At 40.8% G+C, this 20,047-nt stretch overlaps 1 protein-coding gene across 1 annotated transcript in view; it reads right to left on the reverse strand.

Annotated features, from left to right (window-relative positions):
- Positions 1-20,047, reverse strand: part of LOC138796565 (polypeptide N-acetylgalactosaminyltransferase-like 6) — a 397,761-nt gene that overhangs the window by 102,034 nt on the left and 275,680 nt on the right. The window contains exon 2 of the mRNA XM_069976174.1: positions 18,555-18,663. Within this exon, the coding sequence (XP_069832275.1) occupies positions 18,555-18,663 (109 nt within the window). The remainder of the gene's footprint in view (positions 1-18,554; positions 18,664-20,047) is intronic.

The raw sequence follows: 20,047 nt of genomic DNA on the forward strand, positions 1-20,047 counted from the left end.
TATTAATTAGTACAGGAAGCTCCAGTAAGGCGTTAATTCATATTGCAAAAGAGCATTCTGTACTAATTATCACTTTACTTTAATGAAAACATCAAATGTTTCTTCTAATTATGTTATCACAATAGCATTATTAGAAGAAACATTTAGAATTATATGTGCGCTCAGCTGATTAGCTGATCGGCTGAGCGCACATATAAAGAGCCGGTCCGCAGTACAGTGACTTTATTGTGCTGCGGACCAGCGAAGAGGACACATCGGGGTGAGTATACAGCTCTCCCCACCCCCTCCCCAGCACTGCACCCCTCCCAACAAGGGAGGGGGGGGTCAGTTAACCCCTTCCTTGCTGGGATGGGTGCAGTCTGACATCAGTCTGGCCCCCAGGAGGTTAAGGGGGATGTAACACATCCTCCCTTAACCCCTTGGGGGCCAGACTGTAAGCAGCGATCTGTAAAGATGCTGCATACTGTAAGGAGCACAACACCGCTCACAATGATGGGTGTTGTGCTCCTGTTTGTGTGTTTTTTGTGTGTTTCTCCCTTTTTGTTTTTCAGATATCGGTATCCTGGGGATTACGTCGGATTCCGTGGACTACGTCGATGACCAGCGTTTTTTTTTTTTATAAAATGGTCAATGAGGGGTGTGGGGGTGTTTTTATTTGAATAAAAAATGTTTTTAACTTGTGTCTTGTCTTTATTTCTTTACTTTATAGACTTAGTAGTGGAAGCCGTCTAATAGACGGAATCCATTACTAAGTTGGGGCCTAGTGTTAGCCGATATAAAATGGCTAACACTAACCCCCTATTATTACCCCAGTACCCAATGCCACCAGGGGTACTGGGAAGAGCCGGGTGCCAGTGGTCCCGGAGCGTCAAAATTGGCGCTCCTGGACCGGGCGGCAGCAGGCTGGTAAGATTTAGGCTGGGGAGGGCCTAAACCAATGGCTCTTCCCACCCTGGTGTTACCAGGCTGCTGTCGTTTGGTTTTTAACCCGGCTGGTTATAAAAATAGGGGGGACCCTATGCGTTTTTTTTAAAATAAATAATAAAAAAAAAAACGCATAGGGTCCCCCCTATTTTTATAACCAGCCGAGTTAAAAACCAAACGTCTATTAGACGGCTTCCACTACTAAGTCTATAAAGTAAAGAAATAAAGACAAGACACAAGTTAAAAAATTTTTTTATTCAAATAAAAACACCCCCACACCCCTCATTGACCATTTTATAAAAAAAAAAAAAAACGCTGGTCATCGACGTAGTCCACGGAATCCGACGTAATCCCCAGGATACCGATATCTGAAAAACAAAAAGGGAGAAACACACAAAAAAACAAACAAACAGGAGCACAACACCCATCATTGTGAGCGGTATTGTGCTCCTTACAGTATGCAGCATCTTTACAGATCGCTGCTTACAGTCTGGCCCCCAAGGGGTTAAGGGAGGATGTATTGCATCCCCCTTAACCCCTTGGGGGCCAGACTGATGTCAGACTGCACCCATCCCAGCAAGGAAGGGGTTAAGTGACCCCCCTTCCTTGCTGGGAGGGGTGCAGTGCTGGGGAGGGGGTGGGGAGAGCTCTATACTCACCCCGATGTGTCCTCTTCGCTGGTCCGCAGCACAATGAAGTCACTGTGCTGCGGACCCGCTAATTATATGTGCGCTCAGCCGATCAGCCAATCAGCTGAGCGCACATATAATTATAAATGTTTCTTCTAATAATGCTATTGTGATAACATAATTATAAGAAACATTTGATGTTTTCATTAAAGTAAAGTGATGATTAGTACAGAATACTCTTTTGCCGCCAATATGAATTAACGGCTTATGGAGCTTCCTGTACTAATTAATATTTAATTAATAAAACACATTTTCGATGAAATAAATTCAGTTTCGTTGTTCAATAATTTAATTCTAATGAATCCATCATTTTGCAATTAAATATACTGTCAAAAAATAAATATATATATATAAATATACATTTATTTATATATATATATTTATTTTAACAGTATATTTAATTGCAAAATGATGGATTAGTTTAAATTTAATTATTGAACAACGAAAGGGACTTTATTACAACGAAAATGTGTTTTATTATTTTAATAGATTAACCATGAGAGACATCGGCATTAGTGCAGAGGATCGCAAACCCCGGTAATAGCAATTCATGTCAACTGTGTTCCCTGCTTTCCCAGATGCATCCAGAGGTGTTTCCATCACTTTCTTAAGATTTTATTTGTTATTTTTAGTTGAACCAGATTTCAAAGTAAATGACTGTATGTTTTGAGCCGCATGTCTATTTTTTCCCACGGCCGGAGTTTCATCCGCACATTTACAGCCGCATAAAAAAATACAGCCGCACAGTTACATAGTGTGAACCTAGCCCCAAAATGTAAGTGCATCCAAAAGCATTTTCAAACAAAATCATGCGATTCCCCTACATTTAGACCATGGGTTTCCAAACTGCAGCCCTCCAGCTGTTGCAAAACTACATTTCCCATCACGCCTGGACAGCCAAATCCAAAGTTTTAGCTGTCCAGGCATGATGGGAGTTGTAGTTTTGCAACAGCTGGAGGGCCGCAGTTTGGAGACCCATGATTTAGACCATGTTTATATTATGTATAACACTGGCCATTCTGTGACCCCGCCGCATGCTCCATTGTGTGAACTGACAGGTTCTCTGTGGCCGCTAATCAATAAATAGCGGCCGCAGAAAACTGACACTGACATGTCATTCCGGACTGAGTGTATACTATGGGGGAGATTTATGACAGGGTGTAAATATACACCTGGTGTAAACTGCCCACAGCAACCAATCACAGCTCCTCTTATATTTTACCAGAGCTGAAAGCTGAACTCTGATTTGTTGATGTGGGCAGTTTACACCAGGTCTATATTTACACCCTTTCATAAATCTCCTCCTATGTGTATATGCTCCAACCGGGATTCCCTCTAGGGGCAGCACAATATAAGTAAAGTATTAATCACGGCCGTGTTTCAAATTGGCAACAACGGCCTTAATTAACCCCTTAAGGTCAAAGCCAATTTTCGTTTTTGCACTTTTGCTTTTTCCATTTTATGTTTAAAAGTCCATAGCGCTTGCATTTTTTCACCTAGAGACGTATATGAGCAGTTATTTTTTGCAAAACCAATTGTACTTTGTAATGACAGGCATTATTTTTTCATAAAATATGCTGCGAAACCGGAAAAAAATCATTTGCGCTGTCAAATTGAAAAAAACAAACAAATTTGTTTTGATTTCGGGGAGTTTTGCATTTACGCCGTTCGCCCTATGGTAAAACTGACTTGTTATGCATTTTCCTCAAGTTGTTACGATTACAATGATATGTAACATGTATAACTTTTATATTATGTGATGGCTTGTAAAAAATTTAAACCATTGTTAACAAATATATGTTCCTTAGAATCGTTCCATTCCCAGGCTTATAGCGCTTTTATCCTTTGATCTATGGGGCTGTGTCAGGTGTCATTTTTTGCGCCATGATGTTTACTTTCCATCGGTACCTTGATTGCACAAATACGCCTTTTTGATCACTTTTTATTACATTTTTTCTGGATTTGATGCGACCAAAAATGCGCAATTTTGCACTTTGGAATTTTTTTGCACTGACGCCGTTTACTGTACGAGATCAGTAATGTGATTAATTAACAGTTCGGGCGATTACGTGCGCGGCGATACCAAATATGTTTATTTATTTGTTTATTTATTAATTTATATTTATAAAATGGGAAAAGGGGGGTGATTTGAACTTTTATTAGGGGAGGGGATTTTTTATTAATAAAAACACTGTTTTCCTTTTTTTTTTTACATAAACTAGAAGCCCCCCTGGAGGACTTGTATATAGACAGCACTGATCACTCATAGAGATCAATGCTGTGTATATACACAGCAAAGATCATTGTAATCGGTGATAGATTGCTTTGACCTGCTGCAGGCCACAGCAATCTATTGCCGAGTCGGGATCAGCGTCATTGTGACGCTGAGGCCAGGGCCGGCCAGAAGAACGGATCTCCCCCCCGCGATCGCATCGCGAGGCGGGAGATCCGTCCCACTAGACACCAGGGATGCTGTGTACAAAGCACTTCAATGCAGCTGTCAGGTTGACAGCTGCATTGAAGTGCTTAATTAGCCGGAGCGGCAACGGGACCCCGCTCTGAACCCCCCCCCCCCCCCCCCGCGGCACCATGACGTACAAGGTACGTCATGGGACGCTAAGGGGTTAAGACTTTACTTATGTTGTGTGAACATGGCCTTAACATGCATTTGTAACACTTTTGTTAACACTTTTCTGAAGTGGCCTTTAGTGCACCAAAATCTGTAACATCCAGACAGTGTCCAGATGCACAAGATTTATCAATTTACATGATACACTGTGATAAATCTGACACATTTAAAGTAAGTCCATCTGAGAATTGGAAAATCTGGGCCATAATATACAACAAAACAAAGTAAAAAAAACAAGCCAGTAGAAACAGGAATTGATACAATGTTTCTCCGCAAATAAGACCTACCCGAAAAATAAGACCTAACTTTATTGTGCCGGCTTTTGTGAGTAGGCTTGAAATATAAGCCATACTCCAAAAATAAGCCCTAGTTATAATCAGCTGACCAGATCCTAGACACTGGATGGCTGAGTGTCAGCTAATCAAAGCCAGACTTGCTATGCTCTGCCACCACCCCCCATCCCCCCAGCTCAATACATGCTTTACTGGAGGCAGGAGTGGTAAGAGGATGCACAGTAATGCTGCGTAAGAGGATGCACGTAACGATTATCGTGCAAATTGAAAAAAAAAAAAAATGTTACTCCGACATCGTAAATCGTACGATCGGGCCAATTATCATTCTGTGTAAACGCAGCATAAGAGGGGACAGTATGAGGGTCCTTACTGCAGAGGCAGGCTGAATGCAGCATAAAGGAAGAAGAACTACAGGGGGTATACAGTAATGGGGAATACCTGCATACCTGCAAAGGGGGCTGTATAAAGAATGGTGTAGGAACTAAAGGAGGTGGGGAGATTAACTACAAGGGAATTTACATTATAGGAGCATAAAAACAGTGGGACAACCGTATGGGGGTTAACTACTGTATGGAAAGGGGCTACATTGTAGGGGCATACTTGCCTTTTTTCCCAAAGAAAAAAATAATATAAGACCCAGTGTTATTTTTGGAGATTTTGGAGATGTTAACTTTAACTGTACAGCTGAATTAAATGGCATGTACATATAGAAAGCCACAGTAACAAGGTAACTTGGTTATAAAAGGTTAAAAAAAGCAGTTATGAAGTATGAATGACTGGATGAATGTGATGGTGGTGAATCACTAATCTGCATTTCCTTAAATGCCGCTTGTAGCCCGGGACCGCCGGTATTAGCGGGTACGGTCCGATCGCCGTGCCCGCTAATACAGTAATCAGATGCAGCTGTCAAACATGACAGCTGCATCCGATTACCGGATTCAGCTTATCCCTGGTGTCTAGTGGCGGAGATCGCTCCTCCGGGACGTTGTCCCGAAGGAGCGATCACCCTGTCTGATGCCGGCCGGGGACTCATCCTAGCTGGCGCCGTCCCCGGCTCGGCACTCGTTTGTATTCGGCTGCAGCAGCCGAAAGCAAAGGAGTACCGATCTCATTGATCTTTGCTGTATATCTATACAGCAAAGATCTCAATGAGAGATCAAAGTATATATGCTAGAAGTCCCCTAGGGGGGCTTCTAGTATATGTGTAAAAAAAAAAATGTGTTGTCATTAGTAAAAATCCCCTTCCCCCAATAAAAGTCTGAATCACCCCCCTTTTCCCAGGTTATAAATAAAAGTAAACAAATAAATAAACATGTTTGCTATCGCCGCGTGCGTAATCGCCCAAACTATTAATTAATCACATTACTGATCTCACACGGTAAACGGCGTCAAAGCAAAAAAATCCCAAAGTGCAAAATTGCGCATTTTTGGTCACATTAAATCCAGAAAAAATGTAATAAAAAGCGATCAAAAAGTCGTATATGCGCAATCAAGTTATCGATAGAAAGTAAACATCATGGCGCAAAAAAATTACACATCACGCCTGGGAATAGAGCGATTTTAAGGAACGTATATTTGTTAACAATGGTTTGAATTTTTTACAGGCCATCAGATACAATATAAGTTATACATGTTATATTTCATTTTAATCGTAAAGACTTGAGGAACATGCATAACAAGTCAGTTTTACTCCAGGGCGAATGGCGTAAAAACACATTCCCCCCAAATAAAAGAAATGCGTTTTTTTTTTTCAATTTCACCACCCTTTGAATTTTTTTCTGGTTTCGTAGTATACTTTATGCAAAAATTCAGCCTGTCATTACAAAGTATAATTAGTGACGCAAAAAATAAGGGCTCATGTGGGTCTGTAGGTGTAAAAATGCAAGTGCTATGGCCTTTTAAGCACAAGGAGGAAAAAACGAAACCGCAAAAACGAAAATTAGCCTTGTCCCGAAGGGGTTAATCATTTGTGATGTGGTCTTGCATTGCAGGTAAAGCACCAGAGCAGATGGCATCATAAAAAGACATATCAAAAGTTTTTATTGGTCGAGGTCGAGTGTTTAGCAAAAAAAAGTTACCAAATGCAGAAAGTGGTCAGTTGACCTAATGAAGATGAATTCTAATTGGCCAGCAGCTGTGCACACTGCAAATGAGTAATCTAACTAATAAACAAGGCTAATGATGTGTTTACACGGAACGATTATCGCTTGAATTTTCGCAATAACGATCGCATTTGAGCGATAATCGTACCGTGTAAACACAGCAAACGATCAAGCAACGAGCGAGAAATCGTTCATTTTGATCTTTCAACATGTTCTCAAATCGTCGTTCGTCGTTCGCTAAAAATTCGCAGATCGCTTTGTGGCTTTCACCGATTAACCCTATGTTAAAGATGGGCTTAAGTGATCTTAAAAACTATCGCAATAACAATTTTTCTTACAAATTTTCAAACAATTTTTTTTTAACGATATATTCGTCTAAACGCTGATTGTTATAAAAATCAAACCGTTGCTTCAAATTCGTTACACGATCGATTGGGCAAATTATCGCTCCGTGTACACGTAGCATCAGAGTGAAATGCAGAAACATGCACAGTACAATGGGGCACTAATTGGGCCAATGGAGAGGCAATATTAAAATGAAAATGGACAGCATACATAAGGCAAGAATTAACTACGTAGTTTCTGTTTTTTCTGTTTCTGTTTTTTTTAATGTCATAACAAGTATGCTTTTAATTATGCGGAATATTGGTCACGTGACACAGTGAGGGGAGAGAACACAGCATCATCCTAATAATAATCCTGATTTTCCTTGATCAGTTTCCGTCTGAACTGGATACTTTTCTTATTCTATCAAAGGTTTGGGGACATAAAGTAATTTCTTCAGGTTTATATTGTATCTTCCCAAACAGAATGATAAATGAAGCTTTTCTGCAGGAATGCCATATTAAATAGTTAGTAACAGTCTATATTTCAAGCTGACTTCAAGCTGATTTCAGCTGATTTCAGCTGATTTCAAGCAGGTTTACCCCAATTTTGGAATGCAAATCATTGTCTCTCATCAGAGAATGCAGTGTCATAAATATCTCAGGCCATCAGGAAACCTTAAAGAGTCACTGTCGTATTTTTTTTTTTTTGCAGAAATCAATAGTCCAGGCGATTTTAAGAAACTTTGTAATTGGGTTTATTAGCCAAATCTGCCATTATCTGCATGTAAAAAGCCTTTTCCCAGGTCACCCCCTCCTTCCTCTTTTTCATCCACTCTGAAAAATCTAAAAAATTGTGACTTGTTGCAGGAGACGTCCCCTGTCTTTTTCTGAGACTTCCATGCAAGAGAATTAATGAAGACAGCATCTGCCATTATAGCATATGAAGTTATTTAGTGACATTTCTTTTCACTGCTGGGAAATGTGGTCTCCTAACAAACAGAAAACAAAACAATGGGGATTTGCGCTCATGCTGTGTAGATTTTCGTCTCAACTCATTACTCGGTGGAATACAATCTGCATCATGTAAAAACTTCCTTGTTTTTCCAGCTCAGTGAGTAATCTTAACTCAAAGGAGAGAAAAAAGAATAGAGCACGCATAAAATTATACATTTACTGGGTTAACAAACGGCTAGGTCATATATGTAATGTTCATGTGAAATGAAAAAAAAAAAAAAAAAAAAAAAAATATATATATATATATATATATATATATATCTATGGATAAAGGACAAATGAAATAAATAAAAGCAACCAAGGAAGAGTAGATAAATGAAGCATCGCTGCCATTGTTATTGCTCATTTTGTAATAGGCTCATTTCGCTTTAGGATACAGTCTTTCCGATCGAAGAACTGCAGGTAATAAAACTGATGTGACTTTAATTAGCAGTGACAACTCTAATCCTAACAAAACAGATATAAAGCTTGCCTTTGGTGGAATGGTAGATAGCAGATTACAAGAGCCCTGTCCTGGGAATTAGATTTGACCTCAGATATAAATGACAGTGTATGTTCTGAATTGGGGTCTTGGGAAATGGGCCAGAATTAAAAAAGGAAATAAGTAAACAACAAAACATTTATATAGATTACTGGAAGGCTTACTTTAGCACAATGAAAAACATTTACAAATCTTCTTCTAAATGTTATAGGGTTTAACCAAAGAAAGGGAAAAAAAAGCACAGCCCAATTGCTATGTATTTATATTTGATCTATGATCTGTGATCTACAGTATATGTCAACCCTTGTACAAATGCTATTAGAGCAAGGAAGCAAAGTCTTCCTTAAAAACACATAAGCCCTTTAGACATTGGAAACCTCTATTTCATCATTACTAGATGGTGACTATTTACTGCTCCTACTGAAGTGCTCATCCATTCTGGATCCCTGTGGTCAGCTATGGTATTATTGATAGACAAAAAGACTCTAAGTCTTTTATTCTCCTACAATTCCAATTAATGTAATTTACAGATACCCTGTTTCCCTGAGAATAAGACATCCTCAGAAAATAAGGCATAGTGGGGGATTTATAGGATAGCTTAAAGTGTCACTGTCATTTCATTTTTATTGCAGAACTCAGTAGTCCAGGCGATTGTAATTGTGTCTATAAGGAAAATATGCCATTATCTGCATTCAAAAAGACTTTTCCCAGGTCATCCCCTGCCCTCCTCTCTCTCATTCACTGCTCATTATCAGGAAATCCCGACTGGTTTACATCAGTCGGGTCCTGTCTGTTCTATGGAGAGGGGAGGCGGAGGAGGAAGTAGGAAGGAGGGAAATGGCAGCAGAGAGCAGAGAACAAAAGATTACACACTGGGACCTGTGTGAAAGCTGTATTCAGAGGTCAGAGAGGTCAGTGCTGACCTCAGAGGAGATAGCCTGGTGATGTAGCTGTAAATTAACTCTTTGTTGTCCTGTTTTGGTGCCTCATCTCCCTCCACCCCTCCCCTCTTCATAGAGAACAATAAAAACAGGGGGTAGAACATCAAACTGCTTTTTCATGATAAAAATGCATTTTTCAGCTAATAAACCCAATTACAAAGTTTTTTAAAATTGCCTGTACTATTGATTTCTGCAATAAATAAATAAATAAACAACAGTGACACTTTAAAATAAGACATCCCCCGAAAGTAAGACCCCCTCTGCCCCTTCTTAAAGGAGGGGATTGGTTTTGCTGGTTTGCGATGACAACTACTATACAGTATATAATAAATGTTCTCAATTCTTATTCAACAATAAGTGTTGATCCTTCTTCAGGGAAAAATGAGACATCCCCTGTAAATAAAACAAAAAATATCTTTGGGAGCAAAAATTTATATAAAACATATCTTATGTCTTATTTTTGCGAAAAACATGGTAAGTCAGGAGAACAATGTTTTATTTCTTCTGTCTAAACAATCTGGTAAATGTCGCTCAGAAATCCTCTATTAGAATCATATGGCCCAATAATGAGATGTTTAAACCATACATATAGTTAACTCGTGTAAGGTGTCTACAAGTTAACCAGAGATCATAATATTGCAGATCAAGCTTGGAGGGGATTAGAGAGAAGTAGGACAACCACCAAAAAGGGGTTTAAACAAGGAAAAAGTGATGGCAGAACTGAGCAGGAAAGTCTTGTGTAGAGAGGGGCTCCAGAGAGTGACATGAAAGCTCAATCACTAAGTGAGTGCAATATACTGTACATCTTCAGTTCCTTTTTTGAGGGGCAGGATTAGCTCTAGCAGACCTCCATGCACATTGTGTGGTGATATCATGCCATTTGTGCCATTTTATATGATAATAATGGCAGCTAGTATAATAGAAGCTAGTACAATATATTGAAGGGTACTGTGACCTTGGAAACAGCTATCCACCACAGAGATAGAGTTACAGTATATTTTCCAACTTCAATACCTTTATCCATCTCAGGGGTTCCATTAAGAACACGCCCCATCTGTTACAAAGATTACACGGCTTAATCTGAATCTGATTTTGTGTCCACGGGCTCACACTATTTCAAGCACAACCCACTTCTATGCAGGTAACTCATTTCACCTACCCAGTGGGCTGCAGATGTTTCTACTTTAAAATGACTAGGTTAAACGTTCTATTCAATTATGTCCTCAAGTATTATCTATTCACTGTCTTCTGAGACTGATACAAGATTAATATAGTCTCAATGGAAAAAAGAAGCCTAAGCAGGATACCAATCTTCAAAAGAAAACTGAATTTCACATTCATTTTGTTTTCTTTTCAAGCTGCCAAAGATCTATAAAGCTCATTCAACAAGTTTCAGAGAGAGAAATTGGTTATAGTATGTTATGGGAGCACAAACAAAAATGTAATTTCCTTCTTTAATAGTTTTTTTACATTCTCTATACATTTTGTATATATGGTCAGTGTCATACAGTAAAGAATTGTATGTTTTGAGTATGTCACAGGTTGCAATTTAGGAGCCAGCGTATATATTTAACATTTTATCTGCTATTAACATTAGTATTTTAACTTATAGGAGTCACTATTAACCTCTTCATGACTGAAGGTCATTGATGCTAAGAGGTACAGGTCACAACAAAGCAATGTTCCTACTCACCTTTGAAAAGCCTTAATGCTTTTATTCCCCCCCAGAGAGCTGGTAGGGATGTCATTTTTTGTACCATGATCTCTAGTTTTTATACATGTTATATTGTTGTAAAAGAATTTGATCGCTGATACGACAAGACAGAGGTGAGTGTTTCTCCACCGCTTGTCAGGGAAAGTAATCGGGCTCCCTCACTCAATCAGCGACAGATGCTTATCCTGTCACTGAATTCCTTAAACACTGGGGTCAATATAGATTGTGGTGTTTAAGGGGTTAATGACAGGCATCTGCATGGCCAGTTTTGGTGTCTTTATTTGTTCTTAACTTCCTGGTTTGGGCTTTCCCATGATACACTTTGTCTCCTATGACATCCAAGCCACCCACCCTTCCCCAACACACGCCCCCCTGACTACCATTAGGTCAGGTATGTAGAGCTGGGGGGAGATCAGAGAGGGGTCCTGTGTAGCTGCTTGATATGCTGGGAGACAGGCAGAAGTCACAGAGAAAAGAGCAAATGTCTCATTCACTGTCTGAGAGGAGGAGGGAGGGGGAAGGAGGGGATCTCATGTAACTGCTTATCTGCACAAAGGAAGTGGATAACAGGATTCATTCACTCACTGACTGTACTGGGCGCACCAAAAGGGAGGAGGGATGGGGACGAAGGAGGTCCCTGTTACTGCTAAGGAAAGAGAAGTAGATTCATTCACTGACTCTGTAGAACTGTCAGATGAATTAAAGCTTGCTCAGCTAATCAGAGCTGAGCAAGCTGAATCATCTGACAAGGTAAGCTGGCCTAACAGGACTAAGACCAGCCTCCCTCTTTATAATGTCATTGACACAAGATGGTGCCCGCAGAACAGCCTGTGGTCAACAGTAATTAGGTAAGAATGAGTTTACTTCACTTCCTGGGGGAGGGGCGAAATATAGAGATGGGGGGCAGATAGGTGATTGAAGTATATCACAAAGTTATATAACTTAGTAATGTTTAAATTACTGGAAAAAAAGTTGTTTTTTAAGAATCAATGGAGCCACACCACAGAGGGGCTTGGGTTTCATGCTTCACCCCTGCCCGGTGCCAATGGCTAGAAGGGTGCAGTACACGGGATCGGGGCGTAGATCAGGAAAAGGACCGTGATACCGGCTTCCCTGTGGGGGCGCCAATCTATTCATAGGCAAAACTTAAAGTGAGTGTACCTGATGGTACATTTGCTTTAAAGTTGCATTACCTCTCAGAACAAAAAGGGTTGGGCAGTTATCCAACATACCTTATTCTTCTCTTCATCTGAACGAAGGCAACTAACACTTTAGACATAGACACTTTTGACTAAAATGTATGGAGGGCCAAAAGAATAACAATGAAACAAATACATCATTTTCTCTTCATAAACATTAAACTTTTAGCTTTCTAATGTGTTAAAGCCCAGTATTCTTAGTATTCTCTATTCATGGGTTCTGCTTTTTATTTGGATTTTTATTACCTGCGCCATCTTAGATTACATTGTGGCCTTTCTATTATTATAATAAACTCATCTAGCTCTTCATTCTTTGGTCTATACAATTGCCAATTGCTTTTTAACCCCTTCAAGACAGAGCCCTTTGATGCACAAAATCCCTTTGTGATATATAATTTAATAAAATTAGCAATCTTGGAGTGTTTTTCCCTCCCGTTTATGCCTTTCACCACGCGGGAACAATAATGTTATATTGTAATAGATTGGACAATTCCGCATGCTACGATATGTAATATGTTTATTTATTTATATATTTATAATGGATAAGGGGGTCTTTTAAGCTTATCTTGGGGGTGTGTTATAAGGGTTTTTTTAATACTTGTATAAAACTTTTTTTATTACACTTTTTTTTTTTACACTTATCACTGTAAAATATGCAATCATTAGATTGCATATACTGATCTATGCCTAAGAGCAGACTCTATACATGGATCGACAAACCGACAGGACGAAGGTAAGGAGCTTACCGCCGCCTGTCAGCACATGCGATCGGGCCCCCTGCAGCCGTCCCAATCACTCAGTAATAGATGCTTGATCTGTCACTGAGCACCTTAAATGTCGTGATAAGGGGTTTAAGGGGTTAATGAGAGTGATGTGAGGGGGATCGCTCTCCCTGCAGCGCTCCCGCTCACATCAATAGCCCTGTCAGTCAAGAACGTATATATACATTCCTACTGCACGGGGTAAATGCAGTAGGAATGTATATATATATATATATATATATATATATATATATATATATTAGTGATGGTCCGAACCCGCCGAGGTTCGGGTTCGGCTGAACCTGAACGCTCAGCATCAGATTTCCGTTGTCTGCCTGCTCCGTGCAGCGGGCGGATCCAGCGGGAGGACCGCCTGGAAAACTGGAATACAGCCTATGGCTATGGCTGTATCCCAGTTTTCCAGGCATCCCTCCCGCTGGATCCGCCCGCTGCACGGAGCGGGCAGACAGCGGTAATCATTGCGGAGGGTTCGGGTTCGTACGAACTCCGTCCGAACCAGGTTCGGACCATCCCTAATATATATATATATATATATATATATTGTGGACATGTCAATGGTAAAGTGCTCGAGGGGATGTACATCTCACCCAGGTTGATACATAGTGTGAGATGGTGAGTCCAGGAGGCATCTGTGCTCAGCAGTGTTATGCTGCTGAGCTATTATTTATTATTGCCGGGCCTGGACTTACATGGAATGGCAAGTAGGTTTTGGTAGTGGGACTTGCCATTCCCTCCCCCTCGATCCAGTGTGGGTTTTGGGATCAGGTGAGCTCTGATCCCAATCAGCCTGAGAAGGCAAAAGGTGGGCTCAGTGTACAGGTCCTTGCTCTCAGACAGGAGTGAACAGCCTGCATGCTGTTTGGTGAGAGCTGGGAAGACAGCCGCTGCTGGGGCCTGTTCACACCCCGCAATACTGACCACTGAAGTGCCAGAGAGGTAACCTGCGTTGTTAGTTAGCGCCCAGACGGGCAAGACCTTTTTGTTTTGGTTTTAAAGCACAGTGTTGCTATATTTCTGTTATGGACTGTTTATGCTGCAAATAAACGCCAAGCTGTTATTTTACAAGTCCAATTCTGCTGTGAACTGTGTCCAAACACACCATCCCCCGGGAAGATCCCTACAATATATATATATATATATATATATATATATATATATATATATATATATACAGATTGAAGGGTGAAGGGGTTAATTGCCATTTTCTAAGGAACTATTCAGGACATAATCTTATTTAACAGTATTGGACAAGCAGAGTTTGGCTGAGGAGAATAAATATATATTTTTTTCTTGTTTTATTGATTGATCTTTTAAATCTATGGTATGGTTGGGGTTCTAAGTTCCACATTTAGGGTCAGGCCAGGAAATAAGTGCAGATAATGACATTGTGTAAAGCTCTTTAAATGCATGGCTGACAGTAAAATGCAAAGCAAAATGATCCCTGAACTGAGCTGTTTTTCAGCTGTCTAACATGCTCTCATAGAGGAATGTAACATTAATTTACCAACCGTTTATCACATCAGATAGCATAATAGCCAATTCCATTTTTATAGTATTAAATGGGTCAAGGACTTTGTCCATTAGAATTGCTGCAACATCTAAAATTACCACAGGCGTATAAGTTATTAAGTGAACAGAGACAGTATATAGTACAAGGCAGGAGTAACTTAAAGTTAGGAACAGGACTGTAATATTTTAGTCAAGCTTCATCAAAAACTATTTCAGAGAGGAGAGCAAGGTCCGATAACATAAGGTAACACAAAATTTTGGAGGTAACATTACAGGTTATCACACAAGAATTTTACAGAAACTAGAACAGTTTTTTTTCCTTAACTAGAGTTATAAAATGGTTCACCTTGTGTACCTGGTGAGCCTCATTCAGCAATGAGAGGTGATCTGGAGCCACAGTAAATTAAAAAAGGTTATCCAGCGAAAATATTTTTCTTTCAAATCAACTGGTTTCAGAAAGTTATGTAGATTTGTAATTTCTTCTATTTTAAAATCTCTTCTTCCCATACTCATCAGCTGCTGTATGTCCTGTGAGAAATTGTGTTTTCTTTTCAGTCTGACACAGGGCTCTCTGCTGCCATCTCTATCAGAGACAGGAACTGGCCAGAGCAGCAACAAATTCCCATAGAAAACCTCTCCTGCTCTGGACAGTTCCTGTCTCGGACAGATGTGGCAGCAGAAAGCACTGTGTGAGGGTATGTGCACACTGCTGAAAAGTGACGGAAACTCAGTTGCGTAATCCGCCGCTCGCTCTCAGACTGCGGCAGGTGCGGGTGTCTCCGCCCGTTTCATAGACTCCATTCTATATACGGGCTGATTCCTTCCTCCGTCCAAAGAATGAACTTGATCATTCTTTGGACGGAGGAAGGAATCCATCCGTGCATAGAATGTAGTCTTTGACATGGGCGGAGACACCCGTGCCCGCCGCAGTCTGTGAGTGGGCGTGAACGACGGATTATGCGACGGAGTTTCCGTCACTTTTCAGCAATGTGCACATACCCTCAGACTAAAAAGAAAACATTTCAGCAGCTGATAAGTATGGGAAGACGTGAGGTTTTGAAATAGAAGTAAATAACAAATTTATATAACGTTATGAAACCAGTTGATTTGAAAGAAAAAGATTTTTGCTGGATAACCCCGTTGATAAAATATCAATTGTGTCACTGTATCATCTGCAGTACTTTTTAATCTACACCGGAATGAATATATGTTTCAATAATAAAATAGTAGGACTGCAAATAGAGTTCAATGTTATTACATGTGGAGTAGGAAAACCCCACTATGTTTTTTTTTTTTTAATATTTCCTATTTTGTACGAGACCTGATGCATGAGATCTTTAGCAATCAAAAGTTTGAAACAGATACAGTATATGTCATTGCTCAGGTGAAGAAATGCTAATAGCAGCAAAAGCTTCCTATTTGGTACTAAAACATACAGTATATTAAGCGATAACATATAGTATTAATTGAGAATTTCTGTTCCTAAGTTTATACAATTTTTTTAGTCACTTGCTATGCAGTTTAACCCGGGTTTACATAACTGAAATAATGTAGTGGTAATAATATACTAATAATGAACTCATAATAATATACTCATATAATATACTATATATAGAAGAAAAAAGGACTTAAAGCAGCTCCGTACCCACAATCTGACCCCCCAAACCACTTGTACCTTCAGATATCTGCTTTTAATCGAAGATCTGTCCTGGGGTCCATTCGGCAGGGGATGCAGTTATTGTCATAAAAACAACTTTTAATCCGGCAGCGCTGTGTCTAACGGCCAGGGCTTACATTTGTATATGCATTAGGCTGGCACCAACTCTATGTCCTTCCTCCCCACCCTCCTCATTATTAGGAATGATCCAGGAACATTTACTGCTGTTTGAGCTTTGCACAGGTGTATTAACGATCCAGCCCATGTGCCATGGGGAGGAAGGACAGAGAGGTTGTGCCAGCCTAATGCATATACAAATGTAAGCCCCGGCTGTTAGACACAGCACTGCCCGATTAAAAGTTGTTTTTATGACAATAACTGCATCCCCTGCCTAACAGACCACTGGAAAGATCTTGGATTAAAAGCAGCTATATGAAGGTACAAGTGGTTTGGGAGGGTCAGATTGTGGGTACGGAGTCACTTTAACATTAAAATGTATTATAATTTGAAGTTAATACATTGTTAGAATACCAAGTTAAGGCCATGTTTACACAATGTATGAACATCGGACGTTTTTCGACCTGGCCAGGTAAACAACCGATGTCTGAGATGTTCACTCGGCGGATACTGCAGTATAAGCCAGATGAACGAACATCACTTTATTTTAACTGAAATGCAGACACATTCGGGTGTACCCACACTCCAATTAGCCATTGAGCACAATGTAAAGTATGGCAAGGAGCCATACTTTACATTGTAAGCACAGACCATCTTTTACACCTGCTGTTCACTGAAAAGCGGCTGTACAAAATAGACCTGTCAGTTATTTTGTGCAGCCACACAACAGCAGTTGTTCTAAACACGTTAATGTAACTGCACACTGTCAATAAACAGTGGCCGTTTTTGCAACCGGCAATAACAGCCGTTGTTTATTGTTAAAATACAGTGTGTAAACCTGGCCTTAACCTGTTGCCTATACAGTCTTCTGCCATGTTTACACTGTATTTTTACAATAAACAACGTAAATTATTGCAGGTTGCAACAACGGCCGTTGCTTATTGACAGTGTGTATTTACATTAACTTGTCTGGAACAACTTGTCTGGCCGCAGTGTATATGTTTCAATAAGATGATGAAATCAGGGATTTGATCAAATCCCGGGAAATTATGAAATGACCGCGCCGTTCCATCATTTCCCTAAGGATTTAATCAAATCACTGACCCCTTTCAGGTAAATGATGGAATTAATTCTATAATTTCCTCCTGCAACACAGAATGTGCTTACCGTATCACCTCTCTGCTCCCCCCAGCCTGTCCGCTCTGCTCCCCATCCGCCTCCGCCGCCTTTTTTCTTGTCAATCTGCTCATTTCCCCTACTACACGCCTCCTGCCGCCCCAGCCTGTCTGCTCTGCTCCCTGTCCGCCCCCGCCGCCATGTGCCTGGGAGTTGTGCCGCTCTGCTCCCTTCCACCCCACCCGGCAACATGCCTTTTGCTCCCCCGGCCTGTCCTCGCTGCTCCCCCAGCCTGTCCTCGCTGCTCCCCATCCGACCCCCACCCTTCCTGCCGGGAGGCGTGCCACTCTTCTCCCCATCCACTCGACCCCGCTACATGCCTCCTACTCCCCTGGCCTGTCCGCTCAGCTCCCCGTCCACCCCAATGCCGAGAGGTGTGCCACTCTGCTCCCGGTCCGCCTCCGGTCCCGTCCGCCCCGCCTCCATATGCCTGTCGGGAGGCGTGCTTCTCTGCTCCCCTGTCCGCCCCACCACCATATGCCTGCTGGGGAGATGTGCCGCTCTGCTCCCCCGTCCGCCTAAGCCACCATGCCTGCTGGGAGTTCCTGTCCGCCCCTGCTGCCATATGCCTGCCGGGAGGTGTGCTGCTCTGCTCCCCCGTCCACCTCTGCCGCCAAACATTAAGCCGGGTGACTCCTCTATCGTTCATTCCATCATTTCCTTGAAAGGGGTCAGGTATTTGATCAAATCCCTAGAGAAATGATGGAACGCCATGTTTATTTTATCATTTCCTGGGATTTGATCAAATCCCTGGATTCTATCATTTCACTGCAACATAACACTACACTGCACTGCAACATAACACTACACTGCACTGCAACATTACATGCTGTATACATTGCTGTATGTTTGATAAATCTCCCCCATAGTAAATTTGACCCAAACACATCTGTACTCGACCACAGAAAATAAAGGTGCAGATTTATCTTTTTTAAAGTATGCATTTATAAATATTTAGTCATATAATATGGCCTCCCAAGGAAAATGTGACAATTTCCTACCTGAGCGTAGTGCATCTTTTTGAATAGTGTCATAGTCGTGCCAATCCTTCCTTCTGAGACCATCTGTCCATGTGTACAGCTGAGCATCACTAAGCCCAAGAGAAAATGCCTGTATGGGACAACAAGAGATGCATATATTAGGAAATATATATATGTATAGACAAAATGTATGGGCAAAGCTACTAAAATGTAGTGAGAGATTCTATTCAAGTTATGAGTGTCAGAGCCAGTTATACATGCTTCTAAAAGGAAAGTAATATCTTTTCTTTGCTTTTGTTTTCAGACGGATTGATATGCACACTGTACAAAAGAATACAAACACACATTGAATGCTTGAATGCATAGGCTATAACTTTCATTATTAAAATAAAAAGAAATGTTTGATTACAATTCTTGTATGGCAATAGTAGTGTCAAACTGTTCGGGTTTGGCAACGTTCAAACCTGAACGTTCTGCATGCTGCAGAAGTTAAATACTGCCATAGTGGGTCCTGGAAAACATGGATACAGCCATAGACTACATCTTTTTTTGCCCGTTTCACAGCCTTGTTTTGGACAGACGTAGGCTGTATAGGCTGTATTCATGCCTTTCTGGCAGCCCTTAGGCTGCATACAACTGCTGTGGGAAATCAAATGCAGAGCGTTCAGAAAACGTTGCCAAACCTGAAAAGTTTTACAGGTTTGCTTAATACTACATATAAGCCACCAGTAACTAAAGACCAAGGGTTTTCCATCCCACCCTAGTAAATTTTTTTTTCTAAATAAACTCTTAAAGCTTTCCTGAACTAGTGAAAGTATAGGCAAATGCTATCCAAAATAGTGGTGTGAAAAGGTCCTGTATTTAAGTTTACACACACTAAAATAAAAGCGAAGTACCACTGTAGTGAAAATAAAGATTTTTGTTTACAGGTGAAAAAAACTCCCCAAAAACTTTTTTTTACAAAAGTGGGTCATAAATAATGAGCATGTTCATTATCTAAACGGTCATGATTAACCCCTTCCCTCCGCAGGACGTACCGGCACGTCCTGCAGGGGGGGGGGAGGTTCAGAGAGGCCACGCCGCGGCTTACTGCAGCACGGGACCGCGGCTATTAGCAGGTGCCGCTGATCGGCCGCGCCCACTAATTAGTACAGTTAGATGCAGCTGTCAAACATGACAGCTGCCTCTAATTTCCTTGTGTCCCCCTCTCCTCTAGTGGCCTGATCTCCCCCCCATGATGCGATCACAATGATCTGATGGATCATTGCTTTATTATATACACAGCATTGATCTCAAAGGGAGAGCAGTGCTGTGTATATAGAAGTCCCCCTGAGGGTTTCTAATTACTGTTAGTGAAAAAAAAAGTGTTTTTAATACTAAAAAACCCCCTCCCCTAATAAAAGTTTAAATCCCCCACCTTTTCCCATTTTATAAATAAATAGTAAGCACAGATAGGTCCCTAATTATTCTAAAACTTAACTTTTACTGATATACTAAAAAGCACAAAGAAAATC

The sequence above is a fragment of the Dendropsophus ebraccatus genome, chromosome 7 (assembly GCF_027789765.1).
Source record: "Dendropsophus ebraccatus isolate aDenEbr1 chromosome 7, aDenEbr1.pat, whole genome shotgun sequence".
In the NCBI taxonomy this organism is placed as follows: domain Eukaryota; kingdom Metazoa; phylum Chordata; class Amphibia; order Anura; family Hylidae; genus Dendropsophus; species Dendropsophus ebraccatus.